The 20,325-nt window shown below is 46.4% G+C and overlaps 1 protein-coding gene across 1 annotated transcript in view; it reads right to left on the reverse strand.

Annotated features, from left to right (window-relative positions):
* Positions 1 to 6,221: 6,221 nt before the first annotated feature.
* The window catches only part of SORBS3 (sorbin and SH3 domain containing 3), a 31,160-nt gene continuing 17,056 nt past the window's right edge, over positions 6,222 to 20,325 (reverse strand). The window contains exons 10-18 of the mRNA XM_056860913.1: positions 18,702 to 18,847; positions 16,561 to 16,646; positions 15,191 to 15,237; positions 14,927 to 15,041; positions 12,089 to 12,214; positions 9,106 to 9,618; positions 7,878 to 7,972; positions 7,194 to 7,300; positions 6,222 to 6,289 (exon numbers count right to left, since the gene is read on the reverse strand). Coding sequence (XP_056716891.1) covers positions 6,228 to 6,289; positions 7,194 to 7,300; positions 7,878 to 7,972; positions 9,106 to 9,618; positions 12,089 to 12,214; positions 14,927 to 15,041; positions 15,191 to 15,237; positions 16,561 to 16,646; positions 18,702 to 18,847 — 1,297 coding nt within the window. The 3' untranslated portion in view covers positions 6,222 to 6,227. The remainder of the gene's footprint in view (positions 6,290 to 7,193; positions 7,301 to 7,877; positions 7,973 to 9,105; positions 9,619 to 12,088; positions 12,215 to 14,926; positions 15,042 to 15,190; positions 15,238 to 16,560; positions 16,647 to 18,701; positions 18,848 to 20,325) is intronic.

Here is a 20,325-nt window from a genome sequence, read left to right on the forward strand (position 1 = left end):
GTAGACAGGTACATGTATGCCCTTCTGTAGTATGGGGTGCCCAATAATTGGACTTTATTGGGATTAGCAACATTAATCTTGGCACCCCACAGTTTGTAAGCCACAGAGACCTGACCTTGCTGAAAGACCAATGTAGCGTTATGGTTAAATAGTGGTACTCACTCCGTAGGTCACGGAGAGCCACATTTGCCATCACTATCAACCAAAAGAGCCACATCTACTTCCATTCCTAGCATGAGGCCAGCAGCACCTCAGGGAGGCCCAGAGCTTTTCTGTTCCTCCGGCATAGTTGTTTCATAGTGGGAACCAATTGCCAGCCACAGTCCGCACCAGGCAATGGCCATGCCCACTTTTCTGAAACATAAGGTGGGTGCCACATTGGAGAATGGTACTCAGAAGAGCCACATAGACACATATGAAAGAGTCACATGGCTCTTGAACCACTGGGTCAGTATCACTGGATTAAAGTGTTGGACTAGGATAGGGGAGACTTCAGTCTTAAACTCTAGGAAGCTCATTGGATGTCCTTGGGCCAGTTGTTCTCTCTCAGCCTAGCCTACCTCAAAGGGCTGTTGTGAGGATAAAATGGAGAGAACCATGCATTCTACCAGAAGCTTCTTAGAGAAAGGGCAGGATAAAAATGTAAAACACTTTGAGGCACAAAATATTGCCTAAAGAACTGTACGAAAAGCTCATCCTCACGCTGAATTCTCCATTAGACAGATACAAAGGACTGCAGCACTGAAGTTCTTGGGGACTCCGGAGTCCTTCTGACAACTGGGCTACAGTTTAACCAGACTGCAATCAAAGGCAAGATAAGACCCTGAAATGGAAAATCTCCAGCAGCATTTGCTCTGTGGGAAACCAGGCTACATAACCAAATAGTTTTGGAAAGAAATATGCAAAGTGGGGCTTGCCTGCTAGCGGGCCCAGATTGTTGCTGATGGCAGCACTTTTGGGAGATGTGCCCATGAAACTGTATGGGATACAAAGGGTGTGTCCTGGGATTATTCCAAATGTTCTAGGGGATGCTGAAGCACAACGCTGCATGTATCCCAGTGCATTGTGCTATATAATAAAGGATCCTGAGGCTCTCCCTTAGGCTCATAAGGTTCTAGGGCTTGCCAAATCCCAGGACTGGACCTGTGTTTTCATGTTTTTAGCCTTCTTCTCATGATTTCCGGAGAAGGAGGAAAACAGAAAGAGGAGGGTGGGCTATACTTATCTTGGTGTGAAAGGTTTTTTGACACGTTCAAATCCACCCTCCCCCTCAAAGAATATTTTAAGAAAAATAATTTGCCGCAATTTTTTAAATACTTACATATGAAACAATCTTCCTGAGCTAGCAGTCTATGTAAACCAGCATGATTCACTCTCTAGTGCCTCACGCAATGGTTTTTCCCTTCCCTCCTGCCCAAAATCCTTTCTGAGTGGAGATACAGATGGTCAAACCGGGGACCTTCTGTTTGTAAAAGATGTACAGCTTTCACATCAGAAAGATCACAGCAGTGATATTATCAACACAGGATATACACACCTTGTTTCTTTTAAGTAACATGATGCATCTTTGGAGATGCTGGGAGGTCTGTGAGTGGATTTTTAAAAAAAACCTTTAAATATACTGGCCATCTGTGTATTTCCTGAATGCGACAAGCTGTGTGTGTGGTTTGGAAAACAGGGTGAAGGGTACAGTTTAAGCCCTCCTAAGCAGTGGCCCCTCTCTGAATCTGGAGCTCCTGTTGCTGCTTCTTGGCTATTAAAAATGCTCCAATGATCCCATTAAAGATCTTCAAGCCTTTGGACTCAGTTCTCCATCCCCCCAACGAGGTGACCAGAGATAAAGGTACTTCCACGATAAGGTTGCCAACAGATTTGGAGGAAAAAAGTCCTGTCTTGATGCACACAGAAATGGGCAGCTGAAGCTTTTCATGGCATGGAGGTCAGTAACATCCCATTAATCCTCCATTAAAGAGGCAGGGCATTTTCCTCCAGGCATTTGGCAGCCTTACTCCATGAACTGAACAAAAAGGGATGTGAAATATGGGGCAGGGGAGGGGGACACTGCCCCCTCTGAATGGCACTCTAGAAAGATCACAGCCTCTCTGCTGAGGATGTACACTTAAACAAAGAAGCTGAAAGCATCTTTGCAGATGGGGGCTCATGCCTGCAGCTGGACAGCGGCCCTTTGTTTTCAGTCGGAGCGTAATTCCGTCTGTGTCCTCAGGTTGTCTATAAACTACAGTAAAACCCTAAAATGACTGGGTCTGAGACAGCTTGCAAAGAAATCCAGACAAGGACAGGTGTGTTGCCCAAGCTGCTGCCATGCTAATCCATGTGCACACTTTGTTACTGAAAAACAAGCTGGGGAGAGAAGGGAAGAATCCATAGGCTCATAACACAGCAAGATTCCAGGCTGAAAAGTTACAGAGAAGAATCTTTAAAAGGAGGAGCAGCATTTGAGCGAAGCTCAAGAGACTAGAGTTGCCAGTTTGTTTGTTTTTAAACAAGCCCTGCTCCTTTGCCTTTAACAGATTACATTCTGATCTGTAGTTGGTGAACCTTTCTCTGTCCCAGATATAACATGATGGGGAAAGCTTACTTTTTGCATATCAGCCTGTTAACTAAAGGTACAGAAATCAGATGTTAAAGAAGACCAGGATGGGAGTTTGTAACTCCCCCAATGGGCCCTGCTCAGTTATGTAGACCAGCTTAGAATCCCATTGGAGAAAAAGGTGGGGGCATACATGAAACAAATAAATAAAATTCCCATCATATTATTCTTTCCACCACTATTTTGCACTCTGACCCACCCCAAAAAATCCAAATTTTAAAATGCTTGCAAAGGAAACATTAAAAAAACAAATGCATATATAATATTCAAATTTAACTTTGATTTTTCATTGCAGAATTCAGACAGAGATTTCTAAACTTTTCATCTTTAACAGCCCTGGAGATGGAACAGTAGAGCTTGTTTTATTTCATCACCAGCACGGAAAGCACTTGCCTGATCATCCCAGAAAGATAAGTGCAACAGTTTGATCTTTAAGCTGGAAGCAACCTCAAGGGCTTGCTGCTGCATATGCTGAGTTGCTTTTCATGATTTCCCAGTGGAGGCAGGCAATGGCAAATCACCTCCGAACATCTCTTGCCTTGAAAATCCTACGGGGTCGTCATAAGTCAACTGTGACTTGACGGCACACACATACACACACACACACACACACACACACACACACACAAGGGGGGTGGAGATCAGGGTGTAGTCATTGCTAGAGGTGACTCCTGCTCTCTCCCCTCCCGGCATAGCAAACTTGGCTGGTAAAGTAGATCTTCTTGCTGGTGCCCGAGGCACAAAATCCAAATGGCACGCTTCACTTGTTAACATCTGGCTCTATCCCCCCTGGAAATGTTTCTATGCAAGTTATTATTTAAATGACCGGGAACACCCATGAAACTGCTTTAGTCTGAGCACTGCTCTATCAAGGTCAGTATTGTTTGTCCTGATTGGCAGCAGGCGCTCTGGGGTCTCAGGTCGAGGTCTTTCACATCACCTACTACCTGATCCTTTTAGCTGGAGATGCCAGGGATTGAACCTGGGACCTTCTGCATGCAAAACAGATGCTCCGTCACTGAGCCATGACCCCTTCCCTTATGGGAGCTGCCCAAAAACACAACAGGCACATAGGTTTTCTGCTTCATAGGTGACATCAATCTGACTCCCACCCAAGACAGCTGCCTTTCTTTGTTCTCTTCCTTTGCTGGATTTTAGACTGTGTGTTCCCCTGGGGGAGAAAGGCAAGTGGCATACATTAAATTGCAACTTTAGCTCAGTGACATTTTTTTTATTGGCAGGACTAGCTGTATAGGCAATAACAGAAGCAGCTCTCCTTTCCCAGAGTGGACAGACTTCGTCCTTGTACAGAGTGATTTATTCCAACGGGGCTTCAAAACTATGGGGAGAACATGTCCTCTAATATGCACATAGGTCCAACCAGCTCCAGATTATATCCACCAGTATTTTAGGGTCACCAGCCTCAACCTGGGGACTGGAATTTCCCCAGAAATACAACTGATCTCCAGACTGCAAAGATCAGTTCCTCTGGAGGAAACGGGAGCTTAGAAGGGTGGTCTCTACTGCATCTCACCCCTGCTGAGCTCCCTTACCTCCCAAACTCCACCCTCCCTAGGCAATACCCCCCAAATCATTAGGAATTTTCCAAGCCACAGTTTGCAACCAGTGGTTTTCAAATTACGTGTCCAGGGACCATGGAAGGCAGGGTCCCTCAGAAGCTTCTCAGGAGTTTTCAATCACCCCAGCACCATCCATCTCGTGAGTGTACACCTACAGGGGTATGCTCCGTCTTTACTTTCAGTTTGCACAGGTCCAAAAGTGAGGCCTATGAAGCCATAACTCTAAATGCACCATCAAGCACACACCAGAATCCTCTGCAATTCACAGGATTCCCAAGTGGACATGGAAGGATGTACGGGCAGGAAAGAGCTCCCCGAATGGCAAAAGTCTGAAAACAACTGAGGTAGGCAGCTGAGTCTGGATCTGCCAGAAGCCACTAACTAAACCATCACCAGAAAGAAAAGGGGAGGGGAAAAAAGAGCAGCTCCTGTTGTTTACATAGAGGAGAAAATCCGCTCCACCAGGGCCAGTTTCAACCTGCACATTCCCTTCCCAGTAGCCGGGACTATGTCAACGCGCAGCTGACTTGCTACAGCATGGAAGGGGGCATTGTTAGCACTGCGCCGGAAGTCGCAGCAGGCACAGATATCTCAGTGTTCCTGGCCCAGCACAATATTCCTTTTTCTCTTCCCTTTCCCCATCGCAGCTGCAAGCCCCGATCGCTTGAGAACAAGGCCTGCTGTGGTTAGAGGATAATCTGTCACTAGAAACCTCTGTCTGGTCTCGACCCCTGACTTCGGGGTGAAAGGAGACCACAGGAATGGGAAGATGAAGGGCTTGAAAGAGCTGGGAGACAGACAGCCAAGTCTTGCGGAGCCCACATCCCTTGCTCCCCACCCCGCTGGGAATAAGAGACAAACGAAATGGCAATTTGGGGGGATACACAAAAGCAGCAGCAGGGACCTCTGCTTGCTTGGGGCTATTAGCACAGCCTTCAAACCAGGAGTAGCCCGCTGGCAAAGAACAGGCTCCCTTCAAAACCCTGGCGATTAGAACAGGCCAGACAAGGAGAGAGGGGGCGTCACCTACGACCCAGCACTTCAGCAGACACAGTACGCAAACTCTACCACAAACTACACACTACCCCTAAGTGTTCCAAGCTCCCTCTTATGCAGATCATACTTCACTTGAGTTAAAAATCAACAACAAAAAGTGCATTTACACGGAGGATCTGGAATAAAAGGGGAATGACAGCAAGTCATTGAGATCAAAGTTCAGAATCAGTCTCTAAGACTGGGAGGGGGAGAGTTTAGATTAAAGTTCAGCAAGCTAAGCCTTTGAGTGAAGCCAAAGAAAAAGTCCAGAAAAGTTAATACTGGTGGCCATGCAGTGTCACTCTGCATAAAGTGCCCAATACGGTTAGTGGTACAGGCTCATTGTCCGAGTCCAACGCTGCCCAGGAAGCAGAAGGAGGTGGTTTTGGTGAGGCCAGTCTGTTGATCAATTGCAGCCAGAATGCTGGCTGCCTGCAGAGCTTCCAAACAACATGTGAGCCGTGTCTGGTATGTTCCAGGGACTGGATCTTGCTTAGCTGGGAGACTTGATGTGGGACAGTCACAACAGCACAGTCTGCTTTCACCCTTCAGCTACTGCCAGGAGAGCCTATAGAAGGGATGAGACTCCAGCTCTGTTCATGGAGGAAATATTTCAGCTGGCGGAACCACAAAGGTCCAGGAGATCTCTGCAGTGCATGTTCAGGCCCAGCCTATTCACTTCTCAGCGGCAAGACTGGAAAGAGTGATGTTTCCTGAATTCTGGGGGAAAGGGATAAAGCTGCAACCACCCCACATTCAAAGTACTGTAGGCACAAAACTGGAAGACGACAGGGCAAAAGGAACAGTAGGGCAAAAGCCCCAGATCCGAATGACAAACCGCAAGGCCTTGATGAGCAGATATTGGGATCCAGGCTGGTTCTCACAAACCATCCCCTCTCCCTCCCATGCTTACAAATCGTGGGCTGCCTCTCCAAGGAAGCTGGACACAAGAGCAGGAGGTTCAGTTTCCTCTTGGCACTTGTGGGATGCAGGGTGGACAGTCACACAGGAGCGACATAATTCCCGGGGAAAGTGCCAAATTTTTGTGTTCTTCTGGATACACCTGTAGTAGAAACAGAAGTACAAGAGAAAAGGGTTCAAGATTGCCCAGGCTACGGCAAAAACTCTCCTCTGGAGGGTCCTCAGCCAGCCCACTGAAATACATAAATACTGGCAAGAAGGAAGCCAATAACATATCTTGCTGCCAGAGGTATGTTATTGGCACCAGCCAGAGGTTCAGCTCCAAAGCATCCCAACTCTCTGTGCTTCTGTGGGCCCTTCTACTGCTCTGGCTGTGCATGACCCAGTAAGCAGGATTGCTGCTCTACCCACATGCTGCTAAACTGCACAGCCTGCAGTGAAAGGGAAAACTCAAAGGGTGGAGGCTGCGGCTCCTGGGAAGAGCCTCTGCTTTGCACTCAGAACGTCCCAAGTTCAACCCCCTGCGTGTCCAGTTAAAAGGATCAGATAGGAGTTGCTGTGGAATACCTCCACCTGAGACCCTGGAAAGCTGCTGCCAGTCTGAGTACATAACACCAGCCTTGATGGACTGATAGTCTGATTCAGTATAGGACACCTTCATATGCACCTTATGAACAAAGGGGCCTGAATCCCAATGGTGTTTGACTGTCACTTCTGGGTTCTTATTTAATGCAGATATTTGGGCTGGTAACAAATGCCAGGCCAACAGAGCTGCCGAGGTGCAGGAGGTCCTCTGATTTGTATCATGGCCCTGCCACCCAAAAGGCAGCTTTCAATTTGGTACCCAAAGTCCAGGAGTTTTCCTTTTAAGATCGTGCAATGAGCCACTGTAGCCTTTTCTCAAGAACCTTTGCAAGGAGAACCTTTGCAAGTGGCCCCAGGGAGGCAATCTTTCCTCCTTCTGATCCTAGGACCTCCTTCCTGACATCATTGTGACATCAGGCTTTGCGGCGATCCCTCCCTTCTTCACAAACGCAGAGACGTACCCACAAACCAGCCGTCGTCACACTGCTGCATGACGTCCACCCGATCTCCTTCTTGGAGCTCCAGCTCATCCTCGTTTTGGGGTCTGTATTGGTACAGAGCCTTGTATCTGCAAAGCATAAGCATTTGGTGAGCACATGTCCCCTTGATTTATGGGCAAGAGCTGAAGCCAGTTTTCTGGTTGTTTTTTTTAAGGCATTCAAAATTATGAGTGCATGCACTTTTGTTCAAGAGTTCTTCTCCGCAGGCTGTGCGGGCTGAGATGAACCGAACTGCGCTTTACACATGGAAATGGAATGTGCCGAGGCAAACGCTCTGGCTGCTGTCCTCCTCCCCATCTTATCCTCCCCTCCCCGGGGGGCTGGGGAAGGCATGTCAGCTTGGAAGTGCTGAGTTGTCTCGTCCTTTCAAACAAGGAGTCTGAGTCTGCAACCGCCTGGCAAAGGCTGGTCAAGGCGCAGGTACGGCAGCCAGCAGCTTCCGTTTCCTTAGGCACCGTGCGAGCCGCTCAGAGAAAAAGGGCCCTTGTTCACAGCACAATCCAGACACTGTCCCCGTCTGGCACCCCAGGAGGCCGTCTGCAGCCAGCCCTCCCCACGGGTCACTTCACAGGGATGCATGGCCTGGCCAGCTGCCAGCCAAAGCGTGGTTTCCCCTCCCCACCACGGGTAAGCAGCCAGGCTTACGGAGTCCACTGTATGTCGGCTGGGGCGGCTTCGGAGGGGCGCTTGGTGCTGCCCGGCTGGGAAGCTCGAGGAGCAGCTGCTTCAAGGGCTGAGTTCTGCAGAGAAAGGAGAGTGACCACCTGAGCCAGGGAGTTGGACAGAGATGCAGGGTCAAGAGGCCTGATTACAAGGGAAATGTTTCTCAACATTGGCAGAGGTTCCAGAGCAGAAATGGACAAGGGAATGCTCAAGGAGGGCAACGCAGCCTGAGCCTGTGGGACACAGAGGACTATCAACCTAAAAGAATGTTTAAAGTGTTGCATTTGGTGTAAGGGGAGGGGAGAGGGGGGGAAGGATCTAGAAATCCTTGCTCATTCTATGACCTCACCAAGAAATGCAGATTCTCTTCCAGAATAAATGTTAGGAATCATCATGCATTTTGTTTGCCACGAATGGCTATCTGGGACTAGAAAAAAAATGCAACTGAGTAGTGGCATGACAGAGGACTACAGAGCTACACGTGGTATAGAGTTAGAGGAAAACAGATAGAGGAAACAAGCAGATAGAGGAAAACATTTCTCCCTCTCCCATAATACTAAGGGTTTTCTTATGAAACTGACTGGCAGTAGATTAAAGACAGACAAACGGAAATAGTACTTTACATAATGAGTAGTTAGTTACCTTAAGAAAATCATTGCCACAAGAATGTGGCAAAGACCATTGGCTTAGATGAATTTGGAAGAGGATTGTAGGAAGAGGGAGGACACAGCTTCTTTCTCTCGTGCATCTATGATCCAGCCCCCACTTTATATATCAGTGGGGCACAGCAGAGTTTAAACACTCAGGCCGGTCACCATGACACCTAATCTGAGCTTCTACTGTAGCCACACACACACACACACACACGATGTTAGGTTAAAAATAACTCACCTATCATAGAATTGTTGAAAGGAATGTTGAGAGAAAGTACAGGAAGCATTAAGAACACGCCAAAAAACATTGTACAAATGCTAATATGTATTACCTCTTTCAGCTTGCTTTATGTTTCTAGTTACAGAACTAGCACTTTGAGCTTGCTGGGTTATTTAATCCCACTGCCTTTGAAACTATGAAGAGTTGATCTCTCCATTAAGTCATCTGGAGGTGGGGAGATCTTCAGGATCCCCACAGAGCCAGGATGGAGGCTCTCCCTAATGCTGCAGAAGTGGGGAAAGGAAACACCTAACTAGAGCACAGCCAGACTTCTCACCTGCAGTGGGAACAGCACTCCTGGTTGCGAAGCCAAGGTAGAGACGGCAGGCCGTGGTGTCTCCTGCCTCTGGAAAGGCGAGACAGGCTGTGGGGTGGTAGATGCTGTTGCTGGACTCTGGCTTTGGGGAGAGAATAAGGCAAGTCGGGGAGTACTCTGGGGTCTGTGGGGGATGGCCTGAGAGTGTTCTAGCTTGGGGGACACGGGGAAAGTGAATCCAGAATGGCTAGAGGAGGACGAAGGCACATCTGTGGTCAGGGAACCTCGCAGGGTTGAAGGCGAAGTGTCGGACTGCCACCTGCTGCCCGGGCTGGGTGAATGCAGCTGGGATGGTGAGCCGGAACGGGCTGCCTGGAGACTTGGGGAGGGAGGAAACTCCTCTGAGTTCTTCACTCGCGGCTCCTTCAACACCTGCACATAGTTGGCTGGGAAAATGCCTTGCCGGCTGGTGCCAGAAATACGGCCTTCATACCAGTTCTCGTCCACTCTGCGAACTAGGCAGATGCGCTCCCCCTAGCAACAAGAGAAGGGGAGAGGAAGGGTTAGCACATCCCCAGGGAGCCCCTAAAGCAGGGCCAGCATGAAGCTTCCAGCCCTTTGTAGCTGAAAACTAAAGCCCACCTCCCTGACATAGTGGATCCATCTTGATACACCTGCTAGTTCTTCCAGAGCTTGTCCTGCCCCACTGGTCTGTCTGGTTCTTACTTAGCAGCAGCAACCCCAGCTAATCCTGCCTTATAGGCTCCCTATGGAGGAGATCAGTCTCCTGAAATACAACACAGCTCATTTTAACCACAGGAAGAGCTGCTTTTGGCAAGTGGGTTTTTTGTTTGTTTTTTTGCTGGAAAAAAAAAGGACTCTGAGTAGGTTTCAGTCAACAGCAAGGTAGCACAGGGATTGATGTGAAACGCAAATATGATGAATACCCACATGTGGTTTTTTGGTATGTCCGTTTGCTGATAAGCCATCAGTGATAATAGCCCTCCGGCACGTATGCAACAAATGCCGTACATGTGGTATAATAACCCATCTTCTACACTAAATTTATAGTTGGGAACACTTTCTACATAGCAGTTCTGTCGCGTGTGAAACAACCCTTACTTGGGCTCCTGCATTTTCCTTTAAATTAAAAACGGACCACGACTGCGCAGTCAGACAACAGACAAGAATGCTACAATCTCGGAGCAAAGCAATGATCAGCACGAACAGGGACAACAGCTGTAGTTTATTGGGAACTGGGGAGGCATGCTCAGACTGCATACCGAATCTCCTCCAGCCCCCTATATATCAGAGGTGCTCCTGGGCCCAGAGTGAGTCTTGGCTCACCATCACCTCCTCCACCTTAAAAAAGAAAGTGGGCTGTAATGGTGCTTGTCCCAGCAGCCACTTCCAGTGTAAAAAAAAAAATAGGCACGTCAGTAAACATCCTCCTTTAGAATTTCATATTTAAGGAGATTGGTGCACATGTGAGAAGGAATACACTTTCACACCAACAAAAAGAAAAATGATCAAATTGTACATGAGAACATAAGAAAGGCCATGCTGGATCAGAACAAGGTCCATCAAGTCCAGCAGTCTGTTCCCACAGTGGTGCCTCTAGGAAGCCCCCAAACAAGACAACTGCAGCAGCATTGCCCTGTCTGTGTTCCACAGCACCTAATATAATAGGCATGCTCCTCTGATACTGGAGAGAATGGGTATGCATCATGACTAGTATTCATTTTGACTAGTAGCCATGGATAGCCCCATTCTCCATGAACATGTCCACTCTCCTCTTAAAGCCTTCCAAGTTGGCAGCCATTACCACATCCTGGGGCAGGGAGTTCCACAATTTAACTACGCGTGTGTGAAGAAATACTTCCTTTTATCTGTTTTGAATCTCTTACCCCCCCAGCTTCAGCATATGACCCCGTGTTTTAGTATTACGAGATGGGGAGAAAAGCTTCTCCCTGTCCACTCCATACCATGCATAGTTTTATAGACCTCTATCATGCCTTTCAGTATTCTTTTTTTTACTTTCTTGTTTTTTGTTTGTGGTGGTGGTGGGACAAAGTTTCAAAAGTTTTACAACAGCTAGAGAACTAGAAAATGTTCTGCATCTGTGAAACAAACCCACGTTCAGAGGCATAACTTCGCTATATGTCCTTCACTCCTAGTTTCAACATAGTTAAAGGCATAACTTCGCTATATGTCCTTTGCTCCTAGCTTCAACATAGTGTCCTCTTCTCATAAGCCCCCATACATCCCCGCTTACCCCAATGCTGTTTGCAAAATAACCACCCGGCAAAGCAAAAACTCCAGTACAAAGTTTCAGAGGGTAGCCGTGCTGGTCTGCAGTAGAACAGATAGATTCGAGTCCAGTAGCACCTTAGAGACTAACAAGATTTTTAGAGTAGAAGCTTTCAAGAGTCACAGATCCCTTCATCAGATACTAGACAAAGGGAGCTTTGACTCTAGAAAGTTTATACCCCAAAAATCCTGTTGGTCTCTAAGGTGCTACTGAACTTGAATCTAGCTTTTCTGGTACAAAGCGTTCAGTAAATGCTTAGGTCAAAACACACAAATTATTAGGTTTATGCTCAGCTAAGCAAAACTGCACAAAATGTCTGCTGAATTTATCTTTTGCATAGTGAAGTTCTTTGGTGCAGCATTTCCCAAGGGGGCAGGGAGTGGGAAAGGTCAAGTATGAAGAGTGAAATCCGGGCCAGCCAGCAGATTTTGGAGGATATCATTAAAAGGCCGTAAATTTTTAAGTTATTACTTTTTTTAACCTTGGGAGACGCCATTTGAATTTTCTGCCTTGGGCATCAATAGATCTTTGGCCATCTCAGATCCCACTTTATGAGAAGCAGAGACAGACGATCAGACAGACAGCAAGTAACAGACTTTGAAGCCCTTTCCTGCTGGCCCCATCTGGAGCTGGAATGCATCGTCCCACCAAAGTCGGGCCTCTCTAACTCTCCGCATTATTTTGCTTTGGTACCTTGCGAAACGACAGCTCCACCTGCAGGCCTCCTTTGAAGTTGTACTGAGCCACAGCCTCTCCATACTCCAGGACTTGGATGGTGGGGGATTTAATGGGTTTGGGGATTTCTGTTGGAGGAAGAACCTATTTAAAAGAGAAGCAGCAACTGGTTATGGTTTTATTGCCAAGGACACAGGATTCTTGCATTTTTATTCCATGCTTAGTTTGTGGGGAAAGTCAGATTTCCAACCTTCCAGCATTGTTGGGCCATCTGGAAGTCAGAGAATCACCATCATGTACCATGCTGGTCATTTTCTCTCTCGCCTGCTGAGAGCCTATCCCCACAAATATGGGTTAGTTTGGGCTTCCTTGTTCAAGCAATGCTGAGCAGGGGAAGGAGTAAGGATTTATTCACATAGTGCTTGCCCTAAAGCCAGTGTTTCGCAAGCTATCTGTCTTCAAGGAACCATAACAACTTATCTGCCAAGAAACACTAGTGCAGTGCAGAATATTCTGGTGCATGTTTTAGGGTGCATCACAGTTCATGTGGGGCACTAACCATGGCTATGGCTCCACTTGAATGAAGCATGCAGTCTACAACCCACCCCAATGCCCTCCTGAAGTTGTGCTTTTCAGAGGAAGATCTGAAGCAATGGGTCAGAGACCTCTGCAGTGAGCAGCACCCAATAAGTGCCCAACAAACCTCGGAGTCCCACGTTGGCCATCACTGGTTTAAGTCATGAGCTGTCTATCCCTTCCATCTCCTATCTTCTGTTTGGCTTCGCCATCCCCTATGGCAAGCTTGATTTTGTGGCAATACAAGCACAGACATGTACTCCTACACACAAAGCCAGCTGGGTGACCTTGGGCTAGTCACACTCTCTCAGCTCCACCCACCTCACAGGGTGTCTGTTGTGGGGAGGGGAAGGAAAGGTGATTGTAAGATGGTTTGAGTCTCCCTTAAGTGGTAGAGAAAGTCAGCATATAAAAACCAACTCTTCTTCTTCCCTTAAGGAATGTATTTCAGCTATGGGGAAACCTCCCCACAGAACAGCGAAGAGCTGCTCTGTGATGATTTGTAACAGGTCATCTTTCCATGTTATATTTAAACCCACACTGCATGAACTGTGGCAGATACTGCTTTGAAACTAGCTGTTTTCTAGAGTCCCATCATGCTAAGAAACAGATTTCAGGATACAGAAGGCAATATTGGTTCTCAGTGTCACCCATTAAATTCTACAGGACCAAGTTTTTAAAAAGTTGCGATCAGCAAGTCCACCCCCCAAAAAACCCTCTTCTTATTACCAGAAACAGCTTTATGCTTCTGAAGGTATACAGTTAGTATCTCAGATAGGAGGGAAGGCAGCCATTCATATTTAGGGAAGGGAAATAAAGTGCCCCATGTGCAGTGCAATCCTAAACAGGGTTAGTTTTATACCAATTAAATGCAATGGATTGAGAAGGCTGTAACCCTGTTTAGGATTGCACTGTTGGAGACACAGCTGTAGCGTGAAGCAAATGCTGCACCTATCCCCACCACTGGTTTGCTCAGCCTTCACTGGTAGAAACACCCCACTCTGCATATGCGCCCCCACACAGGACTCTGTGGGGCATACAGGCCCCTCCTCCCACTCTCTTTCTGCATACAATGATGACCATTTTGTTACTTTATCAACAGTGGCCTTGAAATGGCTCATTTGGCAGTCAAATTCCACACTTTAACTATGCCCTCCATGAAAACATTGCCCCTTTGTTTTGAAACAGACTGCTTCTTGCTTTTTTAAACGCACTCTCTTGTGGGACTCTTCTAGCTTTTTCTTCTGCCCTCAAAGTCCACCTCACTCAGATGTCCAAAAATCTTCTGCAGCCTTTAACATATTTTGCTCTTTAACATATTTTGGGCACTTTTGCCTACACCTGCCTCCCAAAGCACTTTTTGTACTGCTGTCTCTGGCACAACACACTAATCTTCATCCCCCACTGAAAGTAAACATATGCAAGTGGAACCAAACTGGAAGCGTGTTCTTCTTCCCATTTCCTGTCACCTACTTTCTTCCCTCCCTCCCCTCCCTCCCCTGTGCAGAACTTTAGACTGTGAACTCCTCGGGGCAAGTCCGTAAATCTAGACGCACATTGATAGGGTTTTTAATTATTCAGTTAAACCTTTGGTTTTGCCCCTGCATCTGCATCTGAAGTGAAATTTAAGTCGTGTAAATTGATTTTGCCCTGACCTGAGTAGCCCAGGCTAGCCTGATCTCATCAGATCTCAGAAGCTACACAGGGTTGACCCTGACAAGTATTTGGATGGGAGACCATGGAATACCAGGATTGTGACATGGAAGCAGGCAATGGCAAACCATCTCTGAATGTCTCTTGCCTTGAAAACCCCACCAGGGGTCGCCATGTCAGATGTGACTTGACGGCAAAAAAAAAAAGGATTTTGCCTTACAATTCACTTCTCCAGGGATATCTTTTATCCTCCCAAAGGATGTGGGACTTCCCTTAAGTGAACCCCCCCACTCAACTTCTTCCTCATTCTTGTCAAGCAAACACAACATGTGATAATCCTTACGTGTCATACCATACCTGAAAAACCTGTAGCTGCTTTAGCGGGGATAGTGAGAAGAAGGGAAGTACATAAAGATAAAACAAAAACAAATAAGGAGCATATTCCTCAAACTCCATTTTTTGCGGCAGAAGCTGACTTCTGTGCTGCTAGCCCTGCCCTTGAGACTGAGCAAGTTTGAAGAACTTTGGCTATTTCCCTCCTCCGCCATACACCAAATAAAAATGTATCCAAATGTGCAGATAAGGCACTGTCCTGTGATAAGCAGTGTCATGTTCCTCAAGGCTTACCTCCACATAGTTGGCAGGGAAAATGCCCACCCTGCCGTGGTGTTCTCCTTCCAGCCAGTTTCTATCGATTTCCTTGTGGATGTAGACGATGTCACCCTTCTGCAGAGTCAGTTCCCTGAAAAGTCAAAGGGCAGCATAAGGATCCACCAGCAGAAAGAGATAAAATTAAAAACAAAACAAGTCATGCATACATGCCAATAATAATGCAAGGAGACCCACACATTGCACCACTGCCAGAAACCCTCCAGGTACCACTGTACTCACTTTGGCGACTCAGCCTGGAAGTCAAATTTGAGGCGAGCAGCTTTCATCTGGAGAGAGAGGAGAAAATGGATTAAAGGGGATGTAAATTTTTAAAATTCCCATTCAGAGCCTTTGGATTCCAGAAGGACACCTGGGGCCCAGCCAGCACAGCCGCAAAAACAAAACAAAAAAAAGTAACTGGAAGCCCCAGGATCAGATCAAAGTGAACATGGTCCACTAGACCGCAGGGGGTCTTGTTGGCTGAGAAACAAGGCTCGGTTCCACCTGAACAGCAGCAAACGTCTTTAGGGACTTGCCAAAGGGTTTAGTTCAGGCAGCAAGTGCTTTACTATTGCGCCATCAGTCTATTCTTTATGCACAAGCATTCACTGCCAACGAGAGAAGGATTTGTGCTGATCAAATTCCTGTAATAATATCCCAGAATTCTCCTCTGCCGTCCCCCACTTCCAGAAAGGGAGTAACACACATGAATCTGCCTTATACTGAATTAGAACATTGGTCCATTGAGGCTGGTATTGTCTACTCAGATTGACAGTGGCTCTCCGGGGTCTCGGGTAGAGGTCTTTCACATTACCTACTGCTTGTTCCGCTTTAATTGGAAATGCTAGAGACTGAACTTGGGACTTTCTGCATGCAAAAAAGAGGCTTTTTCACTGAGCTACAGCCCCTCCCACTCGGACAGAGGCTTGATTCATCCTGCCTCAAAAATTCATAGAGATTAAGGTCAGATCCGAGTCCAGTTGCACCTTAGAGACCAACAGGATTTTGGGGGTATATTTCAAGAGTCAAAGCTTCCTTCATCTCTCTCAAAGTGATTAGGGTTGTATATTCTCTCTGCCCTTTAAAGAAAAATATGCACTCCTGGATTTTCCTTCATTTACCTCCTCTTTAATGGGAACAAAACAGAAGTTAAAGTGTATTAATGATTTATTAGCTAACAGCAAATGTCTGCATGACTATGGCCTAAGTTAGCTTCCTCAGATTAGCAAAACGTGCTACCAAGGAAAGAAGAACATTTATTTAAGTGATATTATTAATACTGAGGAGATAAGATGGAATAAGGTTTTAATTTTTTTAATAGCCCAGTGGTGTTTATGCACCTAAGTTGGGGGAAGATTTCCTTCTGACCACAAATATAGGCATAGCAACAGTACAGACGTATGAGGTTTACAAATGGCAGTTCAATAGCAGTACCCAAAGTATTCTGGGAATTGTAGTTTGATGATAATTCTGTTGGGACCTCTCTAAATCACTTCCCCCCTACTTCCAGGGAGTGCAAATGAGTATAAACCAGTTTTAAGTCTGCTAGCTATTATTTGTGACCTCTTGCATGGAGGAAACAGGTAAGGGCTTAGAACCTCCCACCTCACCTTCTTCTCTTCTTTCTTTGTGGGACTATCCAGGGCCGTGTCCAAAGCCTCAGGAAAGGGGATCCTCCCCACGTGCCTCAAAGGATCTGCGTGAAATATAAAAATAAAAATTTATTGGTTATTTCTTTAAGCATTTATGTGCTGCCTTTCCTACTACCTACGGTGGTTCAAGGGTGCTTAGTAAAGGTCTGACAAGCAGGTAACAAACAAATTACTCCTTAACAAAATGCAACCCAGATTAATGATCTGTAAACCACCCATCCGTGAAGGGCAGACTTGCATCTTTTCTAGAGGGAGACTAGTGTAAGAGGCCTCCATACATCCTCAGAGAGGGTGTTCTTTAAAAGTGGAGCTGCCACTTAGAATGAGCAAAGGGTCACCGTACAACTTGGAGGGGAACAGGCTCATAACAGTAGAGGCAGTCCTTTAAGTATGTCCTCCCTCCAAAAAAGCTGTAGGGCTCTAAAGATCAAAACCAGCACCTTGAATTGAACCAAGAAGCATACTAGCAGCTAGTGTAGCTGTTCCAAGATGTGAGTAACACCTCTGTCTGCCCTAACTAATAGCCAAGACCTAATTTGCACGAATTGTAACATCCATATCATCTTCAAGGGCAGCTCCACATACATCATCTTACAATAGTCTAGCCTGAAGATTACCAAACCATGGATTTATGCAGCTAGGAGTGCTGAGCTCAAGAAGGGAAATAATTTCTACATCAATTACAGTTGACAGAATACATTATTTGCCACTGCATTTACCAGATCTTCTAACAAAAGTATAAGTAATACCTCTAAGCTCTTTAGCAAGGTAGGCAAATTTAACCTTACCCTATCAAACGGGAGGGCACTTTACTGACCAGAATTACCCCCGTCTTGTCTGGGGGAAGGGCCATGGCTCAGTGGCAGAGCCTCTGCCTGGCATGCAGAAGTTCGAAGGTCCAATCTCCAACATCTCCAGTTAAAGATCAGATCATAGGTGATGTGAAAGGCCTCAGTCTGAGACTCTGGACAGCTGCTGCCAATCTGAGTAGACAACACTGACTTTCATGGCCAATGGTCTGATTCAGCTTCATGCATGCTGGTTGATCCAAGCTTTAGCTTGTTCTTTCTCAGTCTCCTGACCAGAGGCTCCAAATATTGGCTGAGCATGGAAACTGCTGCTGATAGATTCTTGAAAGAGATACAGAGCCAGGTGTCATCAGTATACTGATGACACCCAGTTCTTTATCTTTATTCACAGGTCATATATATATATATATTAAATAGCATGAGCAAAAGTACTGGAACTGCAGCTTCACAGCGGACAAATAAGGTCCCCTCGGGGCCATTTTAGGACAGAAAATGGCACAAGGGAGAAGCTGAAGCCCATTCTTCCACCGTGCCATGTTACTGATCCAAATCAGGGCATTGCACACTTGGGAAATAAATTCCCTCACATGTGATATCAGAGATCAGGTCCAGACACTGCACATTACAAATCGTAACATGTAGTTTAACTATCAACCCTACTCAATCCTTAAGACACTACAGCAATATTGCTCAGTCTACAGTGTCAAACATGGCAGAAAAAAACCAACAGAATCAAAAGGATCATGATCCCCTTATGCAGCGGTATCTGAAGACTGTCCATCAATATGACTTGAGCACTGGTCTCTAAACCAGGCTTTAAGCATGAAGTGGGGCTGAAATGGGTCAAGTGCAGACAACCCATCCAGGAAAAGTTGCTCCATCCCTACTCTTTCAATTAATGTACTAAAGAATGGTAAAGTTGACACAGCTTGATAATTGGCAATTATATCCCTATCAAGAAAAGGCAAATTATCTCCCCTTTAAAAGTCTTTGGAGACTCACTCCTCCATCATGCAAAGTCAATAAAGTGAAACAATGGACCCTTCGCATTGTCCCTACAAGTTTAAATTAATCAAATAAGAAACAGTTGGGACACTTCTTACAATTCCTGCCAGGCATGCATGCATGAAACAGCAGTGCCAGAAGATTTCAACCCCCTCCTCCTGGGTTACAGAAAACGAAGAGAACAAGGCACTTCCTGCCCTCCATACACACTAAGAGCGGGACTGCCATTTGTCCCTTTGAAGTTTCACTGCTTCCCACACAAGCACAACACTTGCAGAATTATACCATTCCTTGGTGGAGAGCTGTTCCAGTTATTCCTAGCAATGCCAGGACTCCCTTTCTCCATCCTTGGGCTGGCAGACACGTGGCACTGGGCTGTAGGGGGGTTTTGTCCCGTGGAAGGATAGGCTCGGTACTCAGGCAGTGGTCTGCTGGGTTAGAAAAAAATTAATAAATGGATGCACAGTAAGAAAAAACAGGGCCTACCAAATCGAGTGTAGGGAACTGAACTGGAAGACCACGGATTCCAGGGGTTCACTACCCTGCAGTGATCCAGCACATTTCTTTAACATTTTGAGCTCCAACTTCCTTCTAAGCTTCCCCTGCGTTCTGGGACGTACCAACCTAGCTTCAATCATTAGTTAGGCAGGTGAGGGTCTCCCTTATGATAGTGGGTATCCTGCTGATGTTTTCAAAAAACTCTTGATCAGAGTAAACAAATGTCCCTGTATCTAAGGGCAAATTGGTTGGCCCTCATGTGAATGATGAAAGCAGCAAATCTGGGCCATTTGCCAACAAGGTATGGATCTCTACATACTCGGGGGTGGGGAGAATCCCATATATGCAACAACAAAAAATGACAGTGAGTGAGCCAAAAGGAGGGGGGAAATCTCTTAAAATGGCATGATGAGGGCTAAAGATGCCCCAGAAGGGAAGGAATGTTGAGGTAGAATGAAAAAGCTGGGGGAGGAATATATTTCCTGACTTGCAATTTCTCCTCTCCCCATGTTAAAAGCTTATTTTGATATGCAAGTAAGTTCAAAGCTGTGCATTTCACGTTCAAATACCAGTTCAGTCCCTAGACCAATTTGTGAAGGGGCCAACCAAGATTCAAAAACTCCATTGCAACATCACAACTTCCTTGAACACTGAAAGATCACAATAAGACTCCTTGGTGTGCAAGCTCACAATGTGAGTTCGTGTTCTGTGTCCAACCCCCGATTCGATCGCTGCACCCATTTTTGAGGCAGAGGAAAGGGGGGAAAGATGCAAAAAATAAATTGTGATGAGATACACAGGTGGAGAGAATAGAATGAAAGCTTGTCTGCGCATTCAAAAGGCAATTCTAGATTTCAGGTGGGAGACGTAACCCACTCTAATATTTCCCTCACCATCTGCCAAATTCCACATCTGCAATGTACAGAAATAAAGCAAATTGCTAGCACTCGTTCTATGACCTCTCAGAGCCATGTAGGCATGACTGTTGCCACCAACTCCACATGTTCCACAGGCAGAACTGCTCCCTGGTGCAATCTCATCACAGCCAGAACTGGAGGAAAAAACATGCCGTCTAGGAAAGCAGGGCCCAAGCAAAGCAGCCACAAGTTCTAACCTGAGAACCCTCCCTACGATCTACAAGTCCTCCTCCACCACAGGCTCAGACTTCCTTGTTACTACCTCCTCCATTTCCCATATCAGCTACTTCTACTCTAACTCCTATCCTTCTAAGCCAGCTCTTCCTTCCCCTTGTGACAGAACAACTGATAAGAGGATTAGAAAAAGGACAGAGGCAGATGGAGACCTCCTGTAGGTTGCCGCCCTTACCCCGTTTCCCCTCTTGTGCTCTCTGCTCCCTCTTATGAGCAACGGACCTCTCTGTAATTCCTTATCCCAGACCAGGGCCCCTGAA

This window comes from Euleptes europaea, chromosome 14, assembly GCF_029931775.1.
Source record: "Euleptes europaea isolate rEulEur1 chromosome 14, rEulEur1.hap1, whole genome shotgun sequence".
Lineage (NCBI taxonomy): Eukaryota > Metazoa > Chordata > Lepidosauria > Squamata > Sphaerodactylidae > Euleptes > Euleptes europaea.